The sequence below is a fragment of the Balearica regulorum genome, chromosome 3 (assembly GCF_011004875.1).
Source record: "Balearica regulorum gibbericeps isolate bBalReg1 chromosome 3, bBalReg1.pri, whole genome shotgun sequence".
Lineage (NCBI taxonomy): Eukaryota > Metazoa > Chordata > Aves > Gruiformes > Gruidae > Balearica > Balearica regulorum.
In genome coordinates this window covers 71,426,117-71,447,843 of record NC_046186.1, presented here as the reverse complement: position 1 = coordinate 71,447,843, position 21,727 = coordinate 71,426,117, and the positions used below count along the sequence as shown (strand labels likewise).

At 40.6% G+C, this 21,727-nt stretch overlaps 1 protein-coding gene across 2 annotated transcripts in view; it reads left to right on the top strand.

Moving 5' to 3' along the window:
- MTHFD1L (methylenetetrahydrofolate dehydrogenase (NADP+ dependent) 1 like) overlaps nt 1–21,727 on the top strand; it is a 158,315-nt gene that overhangs the window by 16,906 nt on the left and 119,682 nt on the right. For both annotated transcript variants that reach the window (XM_075748402.1, XM_075748403.1), the window contains exons 8-13: nt 632–743; nt 5,661–5,740; nt 6,459–6,556; nt 10,338–10,511; nt 19,292–19,428; nt 20,701–20,747. In XM_075748402.1, coding sequence (XP_075604517.1) covers nt 632–743; nt 5,661–5,740; nt 6,459–6,556; nt 10,338–10,511; nt 19,292–19,428; nt 20,701–20,747 — 648 coding nt within the window. The remainder of the gene's footprint in view (nt 1–631; nt 744–5,660; nt 5,741–6,458; nt 6,557–10,337; nt 10,512–19,291; nt 19,429–20,700; nt 20,748–21,727) is intronic.

Here is a 21,727-nt window from a genome sequence, read left to right as displayed (position 1 = left end):
TGCAGGGCCCTGTTTCAGAGCAGGGAGGAAAGGAAGACACATGTCTTTGATCGTAAGAGTTTTTAGAGTAACCATTTTTGCTCCAACGTCTGTCAGGTTGAACTAAAGCAGAGGCACTGATTAGCAAACTTGAACTGAGAAAGAAGAAAATGCTTTAATTGGTATTCTTCAAAGGCATTGATGTTTGCAGATCAGGTCATCTTGCATTCCTGTCAGCTGGCCTGGTTTCCTATTGTCAGATAATCTGACTGTACTCTTTATAATTGCCTATTTACTGTCTTTCAACCCTTCTCTTTCTTAAGTCTCTCCAAGTTATCTTGTTGGACAGGACTTTGGACTTTTTCTTTGAAAGTATGTAATCTTCATTAAATATTCTTGGTGCTGACTCTGACCCCACTTGCCCAATTTCACAGTTTGTTTACCTGACTTCATTTTAACTGCTATTGTTCTTACATTTCACGTGTGGTATGAATCAAGCTGTCAGTTTGGATTTTTTGTTTGTTTGTTTGTTTTTGTTCATCTGCAAATACTTTGCTCAGAAGTTTGCTGTGTAAATCTGAATATATTTATGTGATCTTTCTAACATTAAATGCTTGTTTTGTTTCTGGGGGGTGTTTTGGGTTGTCCCTAGCTTCATCATGCAGATGTGGTGGTAGTTGGCAGTACAAAACCCGATGATGTTCCTCTGAGCTGGATAAAGCCTGGAGCCACCATTATCAGTTGCTCCCGTGACTTGCTGTCAGGTAAGAGGCGTTAGAAGTGAGCAGTTCTTGAAAGTGATGAGTCTTTGAGATAAGCATGTGGCGTTTTGTTGACAACACGATGTTGTTAAAAGCTGCATCTTTGGGAGAGGGCCTTTAAAAGCGGGTGTTTGTGTACAGGGGATGTATACATGTGTCTCTGATGTATAAATAGGAAAAAGATGTCAGGTGAGGGAAGAAAGGCTGGAACAGATTCTTTGTACCCGGATTGGTAAATAAGTGATGATCCTATGGATTCTAAGAATTCAGAGGGAAGACTTTTGGGTCATCAGATGAGCTACTATTTAGCACTGTTTTGTGCAGTGTGTTATCCTGTGACTTCTGTGGACTTACCTGGAACATGGGGAAAAGAGAAGAGGGGCAAAAATATCAACTGCGAAATGCTGTGAAGCTGTATGCAGGGAATGGTGCAGGAGGGAGTAGGGCAATCATGCGTAGCTAAGAACAGGCAGAATGTCTCCTGCGGTAATTACGCCTACAAAAAGAGTCTGAATTTTCCTCCCTCCTCCCCTGACTGGTTGGAGAGGGGATGTATGTTCATTAATTTCTTAGTTGAAAAATGATACAGAATTTTATTAGGACTAAAACTAAGAAAGCTTCCCAGAAGTTACTGTATTCTCCTGCAAGAGTTGCATTTCCTGTAAAATTCTTTAAAGTCCTGTGAAGATATCTAGATATTTTTCTAGATTTTTCATATGTATATGAATTTTGACTGTTCAGTGTCCAGGTAGAATTATGCTGCAAATAAGCAGGAAAATAAGTAAGTGCGTGGGGAGGATGATTGGTTAATGTGTCTTTCTAAATCTATCACAAGTGTGCTTATTGACATCTATTGATACAAAGCTGGGGAAATGGGCATAAGGCCAAGGAAAACTAATTGTATGTTTCTTAAACTAGGCATATTCCCTAAGGACAAATTAAGCAGGCACTCTGTGCAGAGCTAATGCAAGATCAGGCTCATAATAAAGCAGCTGCTGTTCCCATGCAAAGTGTGGCCTCAGCAAGAGATTCCTTTCCTTCTCTTTCATGATATCCTCTTGACTTGAACACACTACGGGTGTGGGAAATCTGGGTTATTGTTCCCTCAATTGTCTGAAGGCATTTGAGCATTCATCTTCCACCTCCTAGAACAGTGATCTGATCCTAATGGGGATCTCCGAGGTGGGTACCAAGTCTTATCCCTTGCTGATGCTGCACAAGTTGTCCAAAAATAATTCATGTTTTCTTTTTCCTAGCCTAGTGATTAGGAGACCCCTTGCATCTTTAATGCCCACTTATTTTGCATGGGGATTGTTGGATATAATTGTTAAGTATCTGTGGGACAGGGCTTGGAGCATAGGTCTCTTCAGCAGGTACCCAACCTACTAGTGTAACGGACTCTTACATGAAGGAGGAATGGGGGAGAAAGGGAAAGGGGCAGAGAAGACAGGGAATGGTGGTACAGCAGTAGCACCAATAAATAAATAAATGAAGAGGAATGGCCCCTCCTCATCTTAATCCTTCTAAGCAGAAGCCTCTGAGCTGTCGGACTCAGGGTAGAGCTGCAGGTCTATGAAGGCAGGATGGAGGTAAGCCAATCCTCATAGCCTGAGCAGGCACCTCTGATGACTGATGTCTCCTGGCTCTGCGTGCTGCCTGGTGCAAGTCCCATGTTCAGATCCTAATTCTCTCTTTCTGTTGCAGAGGGAGTCGGGTCTTCAGAGACCTGAAAGTTATGCAGTGTAACTGCATGCCACATCTTGAGACTTTAGTATCTTCATGCCTTAGTTGCTCTATACAACTGCAGATAATATTCGTGTTTCCCTTCCCTAAAAGAGTGCTGTTAGGAGAACTGCATTAAAACATATGAGTGGTGTTCATATACCACACCAGCATTCATTCTGAAGGCAGGAAATGTAAGATTTGGCATAAGCATATAGATTTCTTTGCATTTTTCAAGTTGTAGTAGTGGGCTGTGCGAAGTACAGCATTTCTTTGGAAAGTCAGCATGAGATTTTTAGCAAGATAATTTAAATAGAACTTATCTACTAAATGACCATCTGTCTTTATGCTTACGCTTTTGAGATTGTCAGAATCTTGGAGAAACTCCACAAGAATAGCAGAAATGCATTTTAGCAGCTTTCAAAAATGCTGGCCTCAAGACTTCCTAAAGAGGTACATGAAACACAGGTGTCTGTTTGACAGGAAGAATGCACTTAGTTTAATTGCAAGATATTTATTAAAAGCCTATTGTGGAGCAGTCACGACCTTGGAGAAACAACTGAGTCTTACAACTGACTTTTCGCTTTCAATATGTGGTAGAATCTGGCTGAGGAGCTTGGAAATTGTTCTGAGTTTTTTCTTGCCTTGGAAATGTCCAACTTAACATCTGTGGGGTCACAGGAGCTAAATGAAGCCTGAAAGCAACAATGGCCATGAAATTACTTTTATTCTTGCTAGGTGATGGCTAGATTTCTATTTTGTGTAGGTATACATGTAATCTTAACACAGTTGCATGTTTTAAAAGCACTCAAAATTTGCAAGGACATAGTTGGGTAGCTGTAATGATGTAAGCCTGGAGAGTAGAGCTAGAAGTGCTTGCTCCAAAGTGACAGAATTATTTTTCAAGCATGTTTTTAATCTGATCAAAGATTTGTAGATGATCACAATTTTAAAATGTTCTATAAATTCTAACAGTGCAACATCTTATTCTGCTGTACTAATGATTTTGGGATCAAGTGAGTGCTGGTAGTGTCTTGCAGAAAAATGCTTTATATGTGAATGTATAGAAATGAAAATCAAGTTTCTGTATAAAACTTTAGGATGCCAAAATTATTTTGGGTTTTGATGCCCAACTCCTTTCAGGTCACTAGAAAGCTGAAGTCAGTATGGTTTAAATACGTTAGTGGGAAATTCAACCATTTCCCCACCTCTTCTCTATTCTAAGCTGCCTGAGCTGACAGGTAGTGCCTGACAGCAACTCTCACCCACCCGCAGAACAGGGTGCAAATAGATGGGTAGGGGGGCTGCCTTGGGGGGAGTCAGAGAAGGGAGCACAATGTCTGCGGACCAGCTGATCTTCTGGCCAAAATCCAAAGCGGAGAGTGCTATTCCAGCTCCCATCTGGAAAATTTATCCTGAGAGAGCTGTTGCAATCTTGTGATTGTCTTGCTAGCTCATGTGTGCATGACTTTCCCTTCTAGCTTCACCTTCACCCCTGTAAAAGCCTGGTTAGTCATTTGTGGGTTGAGTGTGTAGCATAGGCAGCCTGAGAAAAGCAGTTTATTGAAGGGAAATGTCTAATTCTGATATGTATTTACATGCGTGCTAGCTCTGCCCTGATAAAGAAGTCACATTTAAGCCAAATAACATAAAAAGTTGAAATGTTTCTGTAAAGCACAGCTGTCTGAAAGGAGATTTTAAACTTCATTCTTCCTACTTCATTTGTCTCTTTGGCAGCTCTCCCAGCCTGATCTCAAAGCAGCAACAGTCAACTTACGACTGTGATAGACTGTTCCAGTAAAAGTCCCCTGTCTGAGTCTAAAACTGAGAATCTCTGGGAGATTTTTTTATTATTTTTTTTTAAAATGGCAAGCATTAATACAAATAGAAGAACTTTTCAGACACTTTCTTAATTAGAGTTCAGCGTCAGGACTGTCGCCTTCTGCTTGGTTAGCTTTGTCACTGATGTACAGATGTCTAGCCACAAGAAAGTTGGAGAGAGGATTAGAAAACACACTGAATGAGGCTGAGGGTGTCTGCAGAAAGGGTCTCGCGCTCCCGGAGATGGGCGTGAGAGAGCGGGCTGGAGCTGGATGCCGCGCGGGGGGATGCTGTGCTGACTCTGCTGCCTGCCGCTCCGGCTCCAGCCGGAGGTTTCCGCGCCCTGCCGCTGCAGGGAGCCTTGTCGGGAGGGATAATTGTGCAAGGCAACGTGAGCAGTTTATGATCGGTACAGCTGGGATGAGTAGAGCGTGAGCTTGACCAGGTCAGGGTTCGCACTCCGGTTCCCCTGTGGGCGAAAGGCTGAAGCTGTCAGCGTACAGTTGTTATTTTTTATTACAGTTATGTCTACGCCCTTCAGAATGTGTCTGGGGCCTTGATATGCCCACAGAGACTAGGATGTGAATTTTGGAGAAATTGTGTCTAGATGAAAGTCAGTAAGCAACAGCAGAAGAACAAGCCAAAAGAAGGATTACGGGAAAATGACAAAATAATATGTTTTATAGGGTAGCTAATGTATGATTATTATATGATATGTTGCCACTAGAAACAATTACAACTATCTCTGAAGTTGAAGTCACTCTAAATTGTGTAGACTTTTCAAACTATCTACTTTTAATGTCACATGGATGAAGATAACTTTTGCTGCTCAAAAAATTTTACATATTCTGATTCCAAGTTACAAATCCCATTGGATAATAATCCCATATATTATTCTGTGATTGTGTCATCATTCTGCCTTGCTGTAATGGGTGTGTGGAAAAGAACAATCTTTACCATGCTCATTTAGGCATTCGGTTTAAAAATATATGTAGCTTTTCAAATCCTCATAGCTGTCTGGTTTTTTGTTGTTTGGGGATTTTTGGGGCAGGGGGTGTCCAAAAGCAATTATTTGGATCCTGGAGTTAATGTCCATATTTCCTAATTTTCAAGTATGTGTATGCTTCGTCACATGCATGTGTGTGCTTGCGTAATATGTTTCAGAGCATACAGTTGCTCTCTGCTTTTCATGCTATATCCATCCTACTGAGTGATTTCATTTGAAGTATTAAAGAAGCCACCTATAATTTTGTTAGTGACATTGTTAAATTTCAAGTCGACATTCGGAATTTTTTTCTTTGGACATAGATTTCAAATACATGTACTCCCACTCACAAAAGCTGTGTGATTTATTAGTGCAATGCTTTTATTTTACAGAGAAACACAACCATGGTCAGGAAAACAACCATGCTGCTGAAAACACTGTTGGTTCTCTTGCAATAGCAATGCGAATGCAGGTTAGTGTAACTTCAAACATTGTCAATTTGTTGCTCTTTCTGTGAGTTGAAGAAATTGCTTCTACAGTTTAGATTTTAATTTTTGTTTTGCTGTTTTGAACATCTTACCTGCCTTCCATTGTAGTAGCAACTCTTAATCAGTTAGTTAGGGTGAGTCATGCCTGCTACATTTAGTTAGAGAAAGGTAAATTTAAATTCAAGCATGTCATAATTCTGACGATTACAGTAAAGCTTGGCAGAAGCACTTCTATCAGTAGACTAATGTTACTTACTCTGCTAAGACAGTGAAGATTAATTATATCTGCACACATTTTTGTGGCATGATGGATAGAGGTCCAAAAGCTTGTTGTTTTATGTGGAAGCAGCATGAGTCAGTGAACAATTCATATCTTCTATAATTTTAAGGTGTGAGAGATTAAAATTAATTTTCCATTTTACCAGAATAAAATCTCCAAGTGCCTGGTTAGAGACTTTTCTCTGCCACTTAGACGTTAACGGTCTTGTCCCTTTCTGAAATGTGGACAAAAAAATAGGACAGTAATAGTGTCATGGTTATTTTTTCTTTCATCCTAAAACCATGAAATGGAAAGATTTTAAAGTTTGTTTTTTGTTAGCCTTTGCCGTAAAAGTTATTTCAACATACTCCTGAGATCGTTTGAAATTAGTCTTCAGCGTTTATGATGCAGCTGGTGTGTGCTGTTTTCTTGTTTAAAAACAGAACATGGTGAAAAACACGGAGCGATGGATCCGGTCCCAGCAGCACAGGAAGTGGGACCTCCGCTGCTTGAAACTGCAGCCCCTCTCCCCAGTGCCCAGGTAACATGTGGTTTGTTTTTTTTTAAATAAAAAAAAAAAAAAAAAAGAGTAGGCAAGCATTAAATGTGACAATGAACCTAAAAATGGTCCATGCCTAATTATTTTTTAATCTGCTTACGTGGATTATATGTTGTTCCTTTTTGCTGTATGCCTCATTGCAACCATGTCCTTCTGTTTCTTATCAGTTTTTACTTTCATGATGTGCATTGGAGCCAAGCTTTATTTAATGAAGACCTAAAACTGGAAGGTTTCATTGAGGGAGGGAGGTGAAGCTTTGTGTAACGTCGACAGGACTACAAAATACAAGAAGTTCCTAATTGCTAAACCTTAATGTAGGATCTAGTCAAGGCCCATTGCTTTCAGTGGCATTTGATCTTGTGTTTATTTTCTTCCCTCAGTAGAAGAACTTTCTTCCACATTAGACTTTTAAATTCCTGTGTAGATGTGAAAAGCAGGAAGTGTATTTATTCTCGTAGCCAGAATCTTTTCACTCGGTTCCTGTCATTCACCTCCCCAAGGCCCATGTCTGGACCGCAGAGATTTTAGGTCTGCCTTGGCATGGTTGTTGACATCTCCGGCATTTAGAGCAGCCTGAGCCCTTTGCTTTGCTGTGTGTTGATTGTGTTGGGTGACGGAGAGAGGAACCGATGACTTGAAGTGAGGTTCTACCATGAAAGATAGGTTTGAAAATTTTGTGCTTATTTGTATGCATGCTTCTGGGCCACGCAGATGATGAAGAGACTGGAGCACCTCATGTAGGAGCAAAGGCGAAGTGAGCTGGGACTCTATTCCAAACCCTCTCCATGACATTATGTGTTTAGTACATAAATATTTACATAATTCATATATAATGTCATATAATATAACCACTACTAGGACTTCCATTTATTTGATAACTCTATGGCTTTAAGTCTTTTTTTCTTTTAAATGTAAAATAACTCATCAGACGGAAAGTATCCTGCGATAAAATGTAATCTTACAGTAATACACTGCGTTGTGTGGAAACAGATGGAGTTTTCATTGAGAATGAGGCAAAGCTGCTTAAGCACTAAAACTATGAACATCTGCTTTTTGATTTCTGTGAGATCTGGGTGTTAATTGAAGTATTTCCAAAGATACAGGAAACGGAATGGAAGATTTCTTACAAATATGCAGTAAAAGAAAATTCCAGCACACAGGCTGAGTAGATGTAGAGCCTTCCCCCTTCTTTTAAACTTTCCTGTATTTAGTAAATTATGGTTTACCATTGTCAGTGGTGGACTTTTTGCTTAATAATTCTCATTCATGCAGAAGAATCACTGTTGCACATTTCCAGCAACACTGAATAACATAACTTATTGGATAATTCTGATATTTCCAATATAGAGAATATATTGTCAAACTAAAAGATCTAGCTACAAACATAGTCTTCTAAATGCTAGTTATAGTCAAATTTTTAATTTCCTGTGGTTTAGACAGTACTTTCACCAGAAATAATAGACTTGATGTAAACATTTCGTATGTGTTTTTTAGCCCCAGTAGTAGTTAAGGTATAAATGTCAATTCATTGCGAAATTATGCCTTGTATCGCTTCATTGTGTGAATCAACGTGCAATCTGTCATTAAAGGGTTTTTAAGTTGTTAAAAGTCTAGGTGCCCTGAAGGTTCTTCAGGGAACTTCAGATGAGAAGATGACAACAGCAATGGTTTTACCAGTGGAGAACTGTTAGCATCCACTGTCAATTTTTCTTGACTTCTAAAAGTACTTGTAATTTATTTATCTACAAATTCTTTACCTTTTACTTTTATAAGTGTACAGCTTGGTCAGTTTTGCTTCTTCCACTTTTTGCCAGTAGAGGTACCTGCAGGATGGAAAAAGCCTCATTGCTTCTTCCAGAACTCGTGAGAGAGAGACGTTTGTGGGTGGCCCAGGAGATTGCTGCAGAGAGTCTTGATAGTGTGGCCTGAGATTTGAAGTAATAGCATCTGTCTTTTAGTAAAGAGGCTGATACATTTAGTAGGAGAAAAAAAAAGGCAGATTAGCTTTCTGTTGTACTGCTCTACATCTTTCTCCCCTTGCTGAATACATCAATTACCTTAATAAGAGAATAGTCACCCTACAAATTTTCCTTGCTTAAATCTCTTAAGGGACCACACTGTCATCAACTTACCAATATTTTTATGGCACTCGAGTTGTTTCTGTATAGAGAGTTCTGAATGAAAACTTTAAATATTCTTTGTCGTGTGATGTTTGTAAGCCACTCAATCTTGTGTTTTTGATACATTTCTATTGGATAGTTGTGTTTGAAGAAATGCATAAGAAAGTCAAAGGTATATCTTTCTATGCAAGAAGATGTGCTTAGTATGTCTTTGAAAGAAAGCAGATGCCAAGTTAGTATGTGCAGTGAAAGGGTTTGCAACCCAACCATTGAGTGCTGTGATTGAGTAGCTTCTTGTCCTGTAGTATTGGATTATGTCAATGTTTGGATGGATGATTTCTGGGTTTCACTTAGCTGCTGCAGAGTGCAAAAGTGGGATAGTTGAGAGTTAGAATGGTCCCAGTCTAGGATATCCTCAAAGGATTGCAAGCAATTAAGTTGGCACAAAGTGATCGTTTGCTGGTGGATGCAGAACAGACGAAGTCCACATGTAGAGTTGAGATCTGGCAGTAGTTTTGTGTTCATCTCTGGATATTTGAGGTCTTGCAGACTGTTTGAAAGTTCAGGACATTAGCTTTGATGCCATTGCCAGATTCTATCTTAAAAATACTGTAATCGACTGAAACTGCAGGAAGGAATTTACCCTGGTTAGACTGAAAGTAATTAATCTCTTGGTAATTTTAAGTTACTTTTGTGGTGATGTGAGTGATTCAAAGCCAAAGGAGACAACGCCTCACATCGTGTGTGCCAGGCCCTGGACTTTACTGCCACAGGTGCTTGAAGCTGCTAAACGCTTATGTGGACATAAGGGGCAACTAGGTCAAGCTCACAAACTAAAAGTTCATGAAGGATTATAAAATCCAAAGACCTCAGGTGGTCTAGGTCCAGAATTGCAGATACAATAGTGTCCCCCAGCCTACAGCCCTCTCCTCTTGGGCAATGCTATCATGTGCGCTTGCTCCATGCTTGTTCTCTTGCCTTAGCTGCCACTCACAGTCCTCCTGGAAATAGTTTATAAGCTCACTGGGCTTCTGGCCTGAGCCCTGTGCATTAAACTCCAGCTTTATGGCCATTTTCAGTGTGGCTGTGTTTTAGAAGTGCATGAGTTGATCTTGAAATGCCTTGTTTCATTTGGTGCCCTCATGGGGGGAGTAGTGAGGCTTAGCTTGCTTGGCGGTACCCTCTGATGAAAGGCACTACATGCACAAGCATCAGGTTTAGCTAATGTGTTTATGTGACTGTTGGCCAAGGTATGTATGCACTTTTTAGTGAAGTGTGTGTGCTGAAATATACTGCGAAGGAGGAGAAGAAAAACAAACCCAGAAACATCCATTCCAGTGGGACATGGTTGAGCATCCAGCAGATACGTCTCTAGCTTGATATGAAAGTATTACGTAATATTTGGAATCTGATTAAATGCGAGAACTCTGTGAAATTGTAACAATTAACAAACACTGCGCATGATTTTCAATATTATATTAGGTGCTGGCTAATATTTAGGTTTGGTTAATAAAATGTGAGAGAGGATTGAAAAACTGATAACAATAACCCCATTGTTGGAGTATTTGCTGTTGTTTTGTGCTCTGTCGTCGACCACCTAAGCTGAGAGAAATCTCCTGGCTCCTATTTGTTTTCTTTTCCAGTGATATTGAGATTTCCCGAGCACAGAGTCCAAAAGCAGTTGATGTACTTGCCAAGGAGATAGGATTGCTTACAGATGAAATCGAGATCTATGGCCAAACCAAAGCCAAAGTACGTTTGTCCCTGCTGGAAAGGTTAAAGGATCAACCAGATGGAAAATATGTTCTAGTTGCCGGGTAAGAATGCACAGTAATGTCAGTAATGTCCACCCTTTTCACTCATACTAATATAAACATGCAGCTTACATCTTTTTAATACACTACACAAATAAAAACCCTGAATGTTTTCGGCTGTAGGTTGCTCTCTTCTGAAAATGAGCAGTTTTGAAATTTTGAAGCAACACAACTTTTCTTCCAAACTGTTATTACCAAAGTAAACTATATTTTATATGTGGTAGTTTGTTCTAAGCTTCTTAAATGTTATCTGTTGGTGTGTGGAGTTTTTCTTACTGTTTTATCAGAAATTTAAATGTTTAACTTGAATATTTAAGTCTGTCTGTATTCTGTATTCATGTTTGTTTATAAACAAACTTTTAACAGAAGCTACATGCTAATCTGTTGATGTTAACAAGAAATACTTTTTTTTTCTTATTGAAGAACAGATTACAAAGTTAAAAAAGCCATGTTTTTTCTCTGAAATGTAGACATGTCTCCAGGCAGGCTTATGCTACTCTCTGTTCCCACGAAACAGCAAATGCTGTGCTCAGCAGGAATTATGTGCTTCTCTTCTGAAGAGCTCCGGGTTTTTTCTGCATTCAGTGACACAACATTTTTTCATTCACCTGGTTTGCTAAGTGGAAACTTCTCATTGTCATCAAACATGTGAAGGTTTTTATTAGTATTTAAATTGCAATGCATTCTTTATATTCTTAGTTAGTCTATATCGTGCCTTCTTTCTAAGTAAAACCAATCAGGTTTAAAATATAGCTTTAGGCTGATCCAGAAGGAGAAGGCTGTTCTTAACTACCTTGATTTACCAGTTCCTCAGTCGGGGTAGTGTTCTGCAAACTGTTTAATGCCTTCCCAAACTGTTTAATGCCTTCCTGTGGGGACAGCCTGGTTTTCTGGTGCTATCTGAGATGGAGCCATTGTAGACTGAGACACCTGATGTTACAAAGCTGGCAGGCAAGTTATGAAGTTGTCTTCAAAGCTACGTGATAGAACTGCAGCGTACGTTCCTGGAGGATGTTGGAGCAGTTGTTTAAGAGAAGGAAATAATAGCTGTTGAGCCTGGTTTCCTTCGGTACAGTTTTATTTTGTATTTTGCTGCTTTAGAGAAGGAAAAGCAGATTCAGCATTTGGCTGAGTTTGAGGAAAGTTGCTACCATGTACTTTCAGGCTGATGATGTCGCCTGCATCAGATGGGTGCCATGCTGCAGGTTGTGCCAGGCTTCTCCAGCAGCAGCATCTCACAGAAGCAGATGTTATTTGCAAACATCTGGAGGTGGAAGATAGCATGATGCAAAACCCCATTCAGGTGGATTTTAGCAGTGTCAGATTGTATGCACCAGTGCTTGTGGTTTCTTCACACTGCTTTGGCTCCCACTCTTCTTCGAGGAAGGTGTCATCTCAAGCGATTCTCTGAACGCTGGCTTGTTGGCACAGACAGAAGTGTGTATACATGTGGAAGAAATGGGGAAGTTTTGACTAGCAAGTTGAAAAGCTGGCAACAAATAGAAAAGTGTAGCTTCTTAAGTTTATTTAAATTGTAAAGACTGACCTGTGTTTCACAAACAAATGGCTGGGTTTGGTACCTCACAACTTGATTATGTTGCTATTTGTAACTTCTCTGAAGTCATTGCATCTGGTGAAGTGAGTACACAGCCACGTCTGCTGCACAAGGAGTGCTGGGGCACCGGGGCTACAGCAGTGGGAACGGTCTCTTCTGAGAGAGTTCAAAGTTTGATTTTGAAATATTGTACATATAAAAAATATATATAACCTGTGTTTAGGTGTTCTCAGCTGTTCTCATTTGCTGAAATGACTGTAGCAGACAATGATTTTAAGAAAAGTGGGGAAATGTTCGGTCCAACAAAAACTGAATACCGCTCAAGTGTGGAAATCGGGGAGTGAAATCCTCACTGGCCGCCTTCATCCTCTCCCTGCCAAGGCAAGGTCAACCAAAATGTGCATTTGGATTATTACCTTTGTTCACAATACCCAAAGATAGGTAGAAATTATTTTAGAATGATGCAGTATAGGTCTTCAGAGTGTTTTCAGTTCTTCAGAGGAAACGTTTAGGATATATGCTTATACTTCAGGGTATTTGGTCTGATGGAAATATTTGTTATGTTTGATGTGAACTTTTCATATGTGAAGGGAGTGAAAAATGTGCATGTGGTATTCAACAAGCTGCAAAATCTCCAACCTCCATCCATGATCCAGCCACTGACATTTGTACCTGTAATTCCGCAGTCAGGTTTCGGTATTTCTTGATGTCTAGGAATTTATTGCTGATGTGCTAGAGCCCAAACCTGTTGTTCTGAATAGCAAAACGCAACCAAATGTACCTTTTTATCTCTAAGGATAGCTGTATTTATGACTTTTTAAAAAGTTGTTACTGACTGGAAGGTCACCTTTGCACTTTCTGAATGCATACAAATGTCTCATCCAATAGACACTTTGTATGCTGAAAAATTCCAGTTTGGTTAATGGATCATGTCACCCAAAACCAGGATGAAGACTTAATTTCTTCATGACTTCCATTTTCTTCTGTATGGAGAGAATTCTTTTCACTTTTCTTCATTATCTCTTTTGTGTGTGTGTGACTTGTTACAGGGCTCATGTTAAGACACCTTGGGGTCAGAGCCACAAGTTATAATGGAGCAATTAGCTCTTGGGCATCAACTGCCTTTTACACAGACTTTTAATGTGCTAAAAAAAATTATGTTGCAGGATATGTTAACTCAAACTGCCTCCCATTCACTGCAAGCTGAGAGCATGCAAATGAGCAAAGCTTGTGCATGACCTAGTAGCTAAGTTTAGTGCCCAGGATAACTTAATCATGCATTCAAGCACGTAGATAGCATATTCATAAACACGATATGAAACTACATCTAAAATTTGTTATAGAGTCTGTGTGTGTTCCGGCATTTTGTTTTTAAATGGTCCAATGCTGTGGCTTTTACCAGTTGATTCTGGTAGCTTGCTCACTTCAAAAATGCAAGCTGAGGAATAATAGAATGTGGAAAAATTATGAAATATAATGCTGCTTTTAGTAAGAATTGTGTTGGATTTTGAATGCTGGGAAATTTAAGATCAGTACTTTTAACCTAGCATTAATAGATTGTTTTGTGATGAACTACCTTTTCGGTAAGATAAAAATGGAGAGAAATAAATACTAACTTAATGCTTATACAAGTTGTTTGGTGGTAAATATCTTAGGGACAGAATTTTCAGATGTGGAATTTCAGTGGGTACATCTTGGGTTGTACTTCTGTTCACTGTATTTCTTGGGCCATAAGGTGCTTAAAAGAAAAATGGTAGACATGAAAAAGAGGAATAATACAGGGAAGAATAAGTGGGGAATATACCACTGCGTTGATGCACTGAAACACCTGACTGTCCAAAGCAAAGTTGTGGTGTAGGCAGTTTGTCGTGTGTTCGTTGTGTTGTTGCACAGCTCCTGACTGGGATTGTCTCGGATGGGTCTTCGTCAGCTTTTGAGAGTTTGTAGTTGTGAATTCCTCAGGCTGTTCCCAGCTTTGTTCAGTCATTTTAGCTTCACAGTGATCCCCGTACTTTCATAGCTGGAAGCTCAAGTCCCATTTTGAGGATGCCACTGCAATGTTGTCATAATCTCACCTCGACGAAGTGACAGGAGTTGCAGTGCTTCTGTGCCCAGAAATAAATCTCTGGCAGTTGTAATCTTGGATGGGAGATGTGGGTAGGTGAGGCTGTTATTTATGGGAACTTGATTGCCCGTGCCCTCCATAGCTAGGCTTTGTACGTTTCCATGTGGATCACGGGAATGGTGAACTCATTAAAATCTTTGAAATTGCTGATACTGATGATTTGAAGATAGGAAATTGAAAGAGGAGAATTGTCACACATCCAGTAAAGTTCTTGCTGGAGTCACTGCGGCTGGGGTAGCTGCGAGGAGGTTACAGCTGGTGCAGTGTATCATCTCACTGTTTGTTTATTTTCTCTTTGGGAGACCTCATGTAGCTTTCCCACAGAAACAGCTCCACTGTAAGCTAATGTGATGTATAACAAACAAACAAAAAGTCTGCATATTCTTATCTTTGTTTTGATATACGTAAAGAGAGGAGGCTTTCCAATGTTATGGAAAGCTTGCTTTGCCAAGGAGCTGGTGACTGCTTGGTAGGTGGCAAAGAAGTTTTAAGGAGGGAAAATGATTGTGGGGTTTCTGTGTTTAGATTGAAAACATATTAAAGAAATTTGAAGAAGAATGCAAATGAGTGTAAAAGTCTCTTGAAGTTCATTAAAATTGACTGTAGTTTAAAAGTTTGGTTTTTGGGTTTTTTTTTCCCCTAGATTTGCATGAGGTCAAAACACAGCGTTGCACAATTGAGCTAAAGTTAGCCATTAGCAGTTGTAATTTTATACTCATGTGAGCGAGTGACCTAAGTTGCAAGAGTGTAGGCTCAGTAGCGTAGCCAGCAAAAACACCTCAATGTCCACAAAACAGCTTAAGTGGATTATTTATTTATGAAACTGATCAAAGTAGGCCAGGTACAAAAGGGGAGGTATTTAAAATAAGCTTTAGAAGGATATTATTAGAATAGAAATCTCTCAGTTTCAGGGGGAGGGGTGTTGTGGGGGGTTTTGTTTGACTATGTTGTTTTTTTAACTAATATTTAAAACTGAGATTCTGGTAACTATTGAAATTATTAAATAGCTGCTTAGCACTTAAGATTTATCCCGTAGTCTCCAGGCTGCTGAGACTCAAAGGTGTCCTGCCAGGGCCTCTCATGTAAGATGAGAAGTTGGGGATAGGCACGTGAATTGTCTAGACCAATCCGACTTCGCTGAATAGTGTGATTTACAGAATCCTCGCATTTTGTTAATTCTGTTAGGTGGAAGGAGACTGAAAAGTCAGGTTCCTGGTTTTGACTTCTCAGGGGTTTGTACTTCTTCCTACCTGCTGCAGTGGATGAGGTTTCTTGGGAGACTGTCACACAAGTGCTGTAGACAGTCTATGGAAGTCCGGTTGCTGGCTTTCTTCCTCCATCACAGCTGCCTTTTCACATTTGGAGCCTTCAGGTCGTCATCTGAGTAACTCTAATTCCAGGAAAACTAAGGATCACAGGGCTTCTCAGAAGGGAGAGCACAGATTAAAAGGTACAAACCCATCTGAGGAACACACTGAAAGTGTAGGCCGTTAAAGCCAAGGAAATTTGGTGAAGTCGAGGTCTTGTCTGCAAAGACATGTCTGTTTACTGCTGCAAACCATTGTGTGCTTGCATGAGTACACTGGTGAAAATAAGCTTGCTCCAGTTAATTTTTAGCCCCAGTTTGGTGGAGGCTGGTTCTCCCAGAGCGCCACATTCTCGGTAGGGATGTGGCCGGTGCAGAGTATCAGTGTACTGGGAATTCAGCAGAGGCAAGATCTGCTCCTCCCAATTTGAACAATGAGCATTGGTCTGTTTCTCTCTTTGTTCTCTGGAAAAAGGCCTTTCTCACAGAAAATTCCCAGTGTTTTCTGGCTCAATTTACATAGTCATTTTAGAATAGGCCAGCTGGGTTACCAGAGCATTTTAGTGACGTGGGACTTGATTGTATGCATCTTCTGGGATAAGTAGATACTATTCTTCATGCAACTACCAACGTGCCTTCTGGTTATACATTTGTCAATTCCAATTTCCTTTTCTTTACTGAATGGTAGGATGCATCTTTGATTTTGCTTGTTTCATAAGAGCTGTAAGGAGTGCATGCCAGGCCAGCCTTCTGCAGTGTTTTGAGCTGCACTTGAGTAAATAACCTAGTGATGGTCTCTTTGAATTCTCTCAAACGTGAACTTTGTGTGTCCAATGTTCAAAAATAGAGGAAACCACCAGCAGGAAGCACTGCAAATACAAGTTGTTCTGTTAGCAGTGCAGCTGTTGTGTGCGCTGAGTTTTTGGGGGCTGTGGGAAGTCCTTTACTAGTAACTTCCAGTAAACAGTTATAGGAGTCTTTTTCATAGCAGAATAGTTTGCTTTTTGTGGTTTGGTTTTTTTTTTTTTTGGGGGGGGGGGTTGTTGTTATTGTTTTTTAAATAACTAATAGCTTAAAGAGTTATTATCTTATTAAGTCTTTGAATGAGTGCAGTAATGCCTCAAGATTACTCATGTATTCTTTAAATCTCACTTTAATGCGCAGGAATAAGAGGATCAAGTAAATGAGATTAGAGCAACAGACAAAAGTGAATGAGACAGTAGGAGAACAAGGGGCAAGGAGAAACCCTGCTAATAATGATTTGAATGGGGTTTGGGCAACCAGCGTTAGAACAGTAGTCAGGAGGGTGAAACTGGTAGCGAAAGTGAGTTAACCCGGCTGTGGTGCTCTGAAAGAAGTGTCTTTGTACAAAAGTGAGGATCCTGGGACAAATGGAGATGGCAGAAGTAGTGGTGGGAAAACCCGAAGCTGTCATTGTAGCAACAGTAAAACCGGGAGGGCTTGCTGTCCTGACAATGTAGAGATTAAAAAGCATCCATTTTTCTAGGAGCTGCAAACATGAAGGTGAGAGAAATGAAGTAGCATTCTGTGCTCCTGTAGTAGATCAGAAGAAAATAAGACGGCCAAGGCATAGTGTGAATAAAAAGATGGCAGGGACCAAAACCACTTTGGAGAGTAGATGAAGTGGCTTTAGAGAGTAGGTAAAATTGATTCTTCTCAGGATATGCTCTAAATCCCCCACCTTTCGTTGGCTCTACATAGAAATTTTGCTAAAAATCTGTGAATTCCCTTTTAAGAGAAGGAAGTATGGTTCCAGAAAGGCAGGAGGACGAAATAGAATTCATAGAGTGGTTTGGATTGGAAGGGACCTTAAAGATCATCTTGTTTCAGCCCCCTTGCCAGGGGCAGGGAATAGCCTGGATAGTAAGTTATTGACAATGCTTTAGAGCACGATAGTTGGCAAACATGATGTTATAAACATGGGAAAAAGTAACTAAAAACAAATGCCCAAATTAACCAACCCATGTACTACATAGTCGTATAAGACTAGTTCAAAGCTATCCACAGACAAAATACTATTTTTGAAGAGTCTCAGTTCAGGGAATCTCTTATAGATGTACTAAACCCCATTGATTTCACTGGAACTTGAGTTAAAACATTACTTTCCTGAGTAGGAAAATTCTTTCCTGGAACAATGTAGTAGATGTTAATTTGGCTTGCCTCCTATTGCCCAATTTTTTCCAGACATATCTAACAAAGGCATCTTTTTTTTTTTTTTTTTTTTTAAACAAAAAGCCCAAGATCTGATGATGATATAAAAGCTAGATTTGTGACAAGTTAATGTTTTTCATGTGTTTACATTTTGTGGGGCAAAGAAGGGCTTTTGTCAATCTGTGAACTAACTGAACTAAGCTGAATCTTAAAGGCAGGGAGACAACACAGATATCTCCTTGCATTTGACAATTTTACTAATGTTTTTATATCATTTGAATTGTGATCTGATATCCAGTATCTTGGAAAAAATACTAGTTGGGAAAGGAAGTGTTTCTAATTAGAGCTAGATGTTTTAGCTCAAGTTTTGAAGAGGTCATAGGATAAGGGTTCTTCTTTGACTAGGATGCGTGTGAATGCTTGTATTTCCTTGGGAGTGAACTTTAGTTCTTACCGTCAGCTTCGCTAAGGCACTTACTTCTCTGCAGGCAGTGAAGGCAGCAAAGATATGAATGGTTCCACTTTACCAAAAAGTAGGACTTGTGCGAGAGTGGTGTGAGTGGAAAAAGGACTGGAGCTTTCTGCTTTTGCCAGTCAGAAGGAGAAATGCTGTGCCTTAAACGAATCATTAAAATGCATTTTGGACACGTGAGATATGTTCATACTTTAAGGGAAAAAAAAAAAGAAAAAGGAAAAAAACGCCAACACCCCCCGACATGGATCATAAACAAATGCACTGACCTTGAAAATAGGGAGGACATCACTTAAACTGAGGGGTGTCTCATTTACAGAAGGCTGATGAAGTTTTCTACTTGCAAAATCAGCTGTCACTGTGCCTTCCTTACAGGGACAAGAGTAGAGTCTTTGAGTGGAGGTTACAGTCTCTGATTCGAGATTGGATGCCTTTCTAAAATACTGTCCTGGTTCAGTCGTGGTCTAGATGTGGGAGTTGTAGCATGAGGGTTTTGAGCTTTTGTATGGGAGGTCAGACTGTGATTGTAAATTTCCCTCATCACCCTTAAATCTGCAAAAATACCACAAAACATAAGTGTAAAATCATATTCAGTTGAATATAGTGACTTTTGTGTCCTGTTTTATTTAAAAAGCGGTTGATCTGTCACTGTTGAGACTTATGAAGACAGGGAAGCTGGAGAGGGATAGTTGAGTTCTACAAACAGAAATGTTGGCTATTTAATTTAAAATATTCTATTATTTCATTCACAGTTTGAGCAATGGGAATAAAACATCTCATATATTACTACAGAAGAGTATTAATACAGGCTCAGAGTATCTTGATAGATGGTTTGTTAATGAAACTGGTGAGACTTTTGTGCTGTAATAAAAAAGTCTAAATTCAATATATTCCTTTCAGAACTTTTGCCAAAATAATCTTCTCTTTTTCTGCTATCATAGTAAATTGCTTAAATAGAAGACACATGTATATTAGCATTCCAGCTCGAGCTAGGGGCTAACATTGTGGCAGTATTTTTGTGGAGACAAAGTAATCTTATTGAAATTTGCTGTACAAATATTCTTCATCGAAATCAAAAGCTGTAAGTTCTGATATCCTTAGCCAAGCTGACATCAGCAAAGAATTTGATTAATCTTTTTTCTTGTTTTGCTAGAATAACCCCTACACCCCTAGGAGAGGGAAAAAGCACAGTCACAATTGGTCTCGTTCAGGCACTTACTGCACACCTTAACATTAATTCCTTTGCTTGTCTGAGACAACCTTCCCAAGGACCTACTTTTGGAGTTAAAGGTACGTAATATTTGCAGACTCTATGACCTCTTTCAGATTAAAATGAAATCATGCTCTTTTGCTTTTTTCTTTTTCTCTTCTTTTTTTCTCTTTTTTTTTGCTTTTTTTTTTTTTTTTAATTCCCTAGTTACTTCACTAACTCAATGGATTGTCTGAATGGTAGCATGTTGGATTTTTGGTAAATATATAACTAATAGATAAAAGTTTCTTGCACATGTCTTCCCGTGCAAGGTTCATGTGTATGTTCGTGTACTTAACGTGCACGGATAACGCAGACAAAGCCCAAACATGATGAAAGGCATGGGGATGAGTTATCCAGGAGGAGTTCTGTGTGAGTACACACCCCTCCAGCCACTCCTCTGCTTGGAGACTCTAAAGATGTCTCTGAATGTTACTGTTTAATTTTTCCTTGAGAAGGTGTCCTAAATCCGCCCATATCCATTTGAAATATCCAAGCTAAGGTAGTTGGCAGGTATGAGTATGGTTCAGCTGTGACCGCGTCATGCATTTGGCTAGGTCCGAACCTCCTCTCTCAGTTCCTCTGAGTTGTACACCCTAATCACGGGCGGCTGCCTTTTTACCTAGAGAGTGTGAGGGCCAGGTAGGAGCCAGCCAGAGTTCAAGCCTGTCTTCAATGCTGATAGGAAGTAATGCAATCTTTTTTTCTACCATTTCTCAGCTGAGGTTGGTGCCTAACTGGGCAAGCACTCCCCATCTGCTCTACTTTGCTTTGCTGAAGTTTAAGTTAACAAGTTTGATTTCAGCTGGAAGGCTCCTGGTGCTTGGTGCTTCTCAGCCAAGACTGGTGCACGTGAGTGCTTTAATCCCTCCACTCAGCTTGTGCAGAGGCTACAGCAGACTCCTTTGCCTGTGCCACAGGAGGCAGCGGGGAAGGAGCGCTCAGGCAAGAGTGCAAAGGTTTCATTCAGAAGCGGTGCTTGCTCGTGACTGCTGTGTCTTTCCATGCAACAGCTGCATGTGCATGACTGTGTCCTAAATCTGGGCAGGAGCAGAGGGCAACCCTTATCTACCCAAAGTCTGGGCCAGCCATCATGTGTAGGCTTTCCTTGCAGTTCAAGAATTCCCATCTTACTACTTGCTGAAAAAAGCCAGCAACTCTTGTTCATTTGGATGCATTATTGATCCCCTAATAGAAATTAAAATGCTGAGAAATGTATCAGCAACACTGTTTCACTTTGTGTCTTTAGGAGTAGTTATTTTGTTTTCCAAAATCCCTGTGAGTCTGATGTGACCATCTGCTTCCCTGTGCAGGTGGAGCAGCTGGTGGTGGATACGCTCAAGTGATTCCCATGGAGGAGGTGAGACAGCGGGGGAGGAAGCAAGTCCCTGTGCCTCTGGGACGGGTGGGCAGGCTGAGGTGGCCACTGCAGCACTCGGTCGGTGGTGAGGGTCTGCCTGGAGAAATGGGGTGGTCCTTGCCACCTCCACATTGTCCTTGCCACCTCTGCATGCCTGCTGTGTGACACGGAGGGGCTGTGAAGTGGGGGTGCAAAAACGTTGCACAGATCGTCATAGAGTCATAGAATGGTTAGGGTTGGAAGGGACCTCAAAGATCATCTAGTTCCAACCCCCCTGCTGCGGGCGGGGACACCCCCCACTAGACCACGTTGCCCAAAGCCCCATCCAACCTGGCCTTGAACACTGCCAGGGACAGGGCAGCCACAACCTCTGGGCAACCTGTTCCAGTGCCTCACCACCCTCACAGTGAAGAATTTCTTTCTAACATCTGATCTAAATCGACCCTCCTTCAGCTTGAACCCATTACCCCTTGTCCTGTCACTGCACTCCCTGATAAACAGACCCTGACGAGCTTTCCTGTAGGCCGCTTCAGGTACTGCATACTGTGTACTGTGTTGGCTTCCAGAGCGTAAAACGCAAGCAGGTTCTCTGGGCAATGGGGCACATAAGGATGGTGTGGCTAAGCGTATGCGTATATTCACAGTGCTTGTTTGGAAAAGCACAAAGGTTTTACCCCAAAAGAGTCTAAATTAGAGCTCAGCAAAACCACTCCATGACCCGAACTGGTGCAGTACCACCGTGAAAGTGCACAGCTGGTCCAAACAGAGCCCTAATGCAGCGCTTAGCTACAGGTTGGATCCCCTGTTGCACGTGAGTGTGAGCACAGTCGAGGGCTTCTGCCAGTGCCCCTCCGCAGTCAGTGCTGCAGTGCAATTAAAACTGACCTTCTGCCTCCTCCTGTCAGAGAAATTGGAAAAAAATACAGTACCTACATAACACAAGTCCTAATCTAATCTAAACTGCTGATTTCAGATTTTTC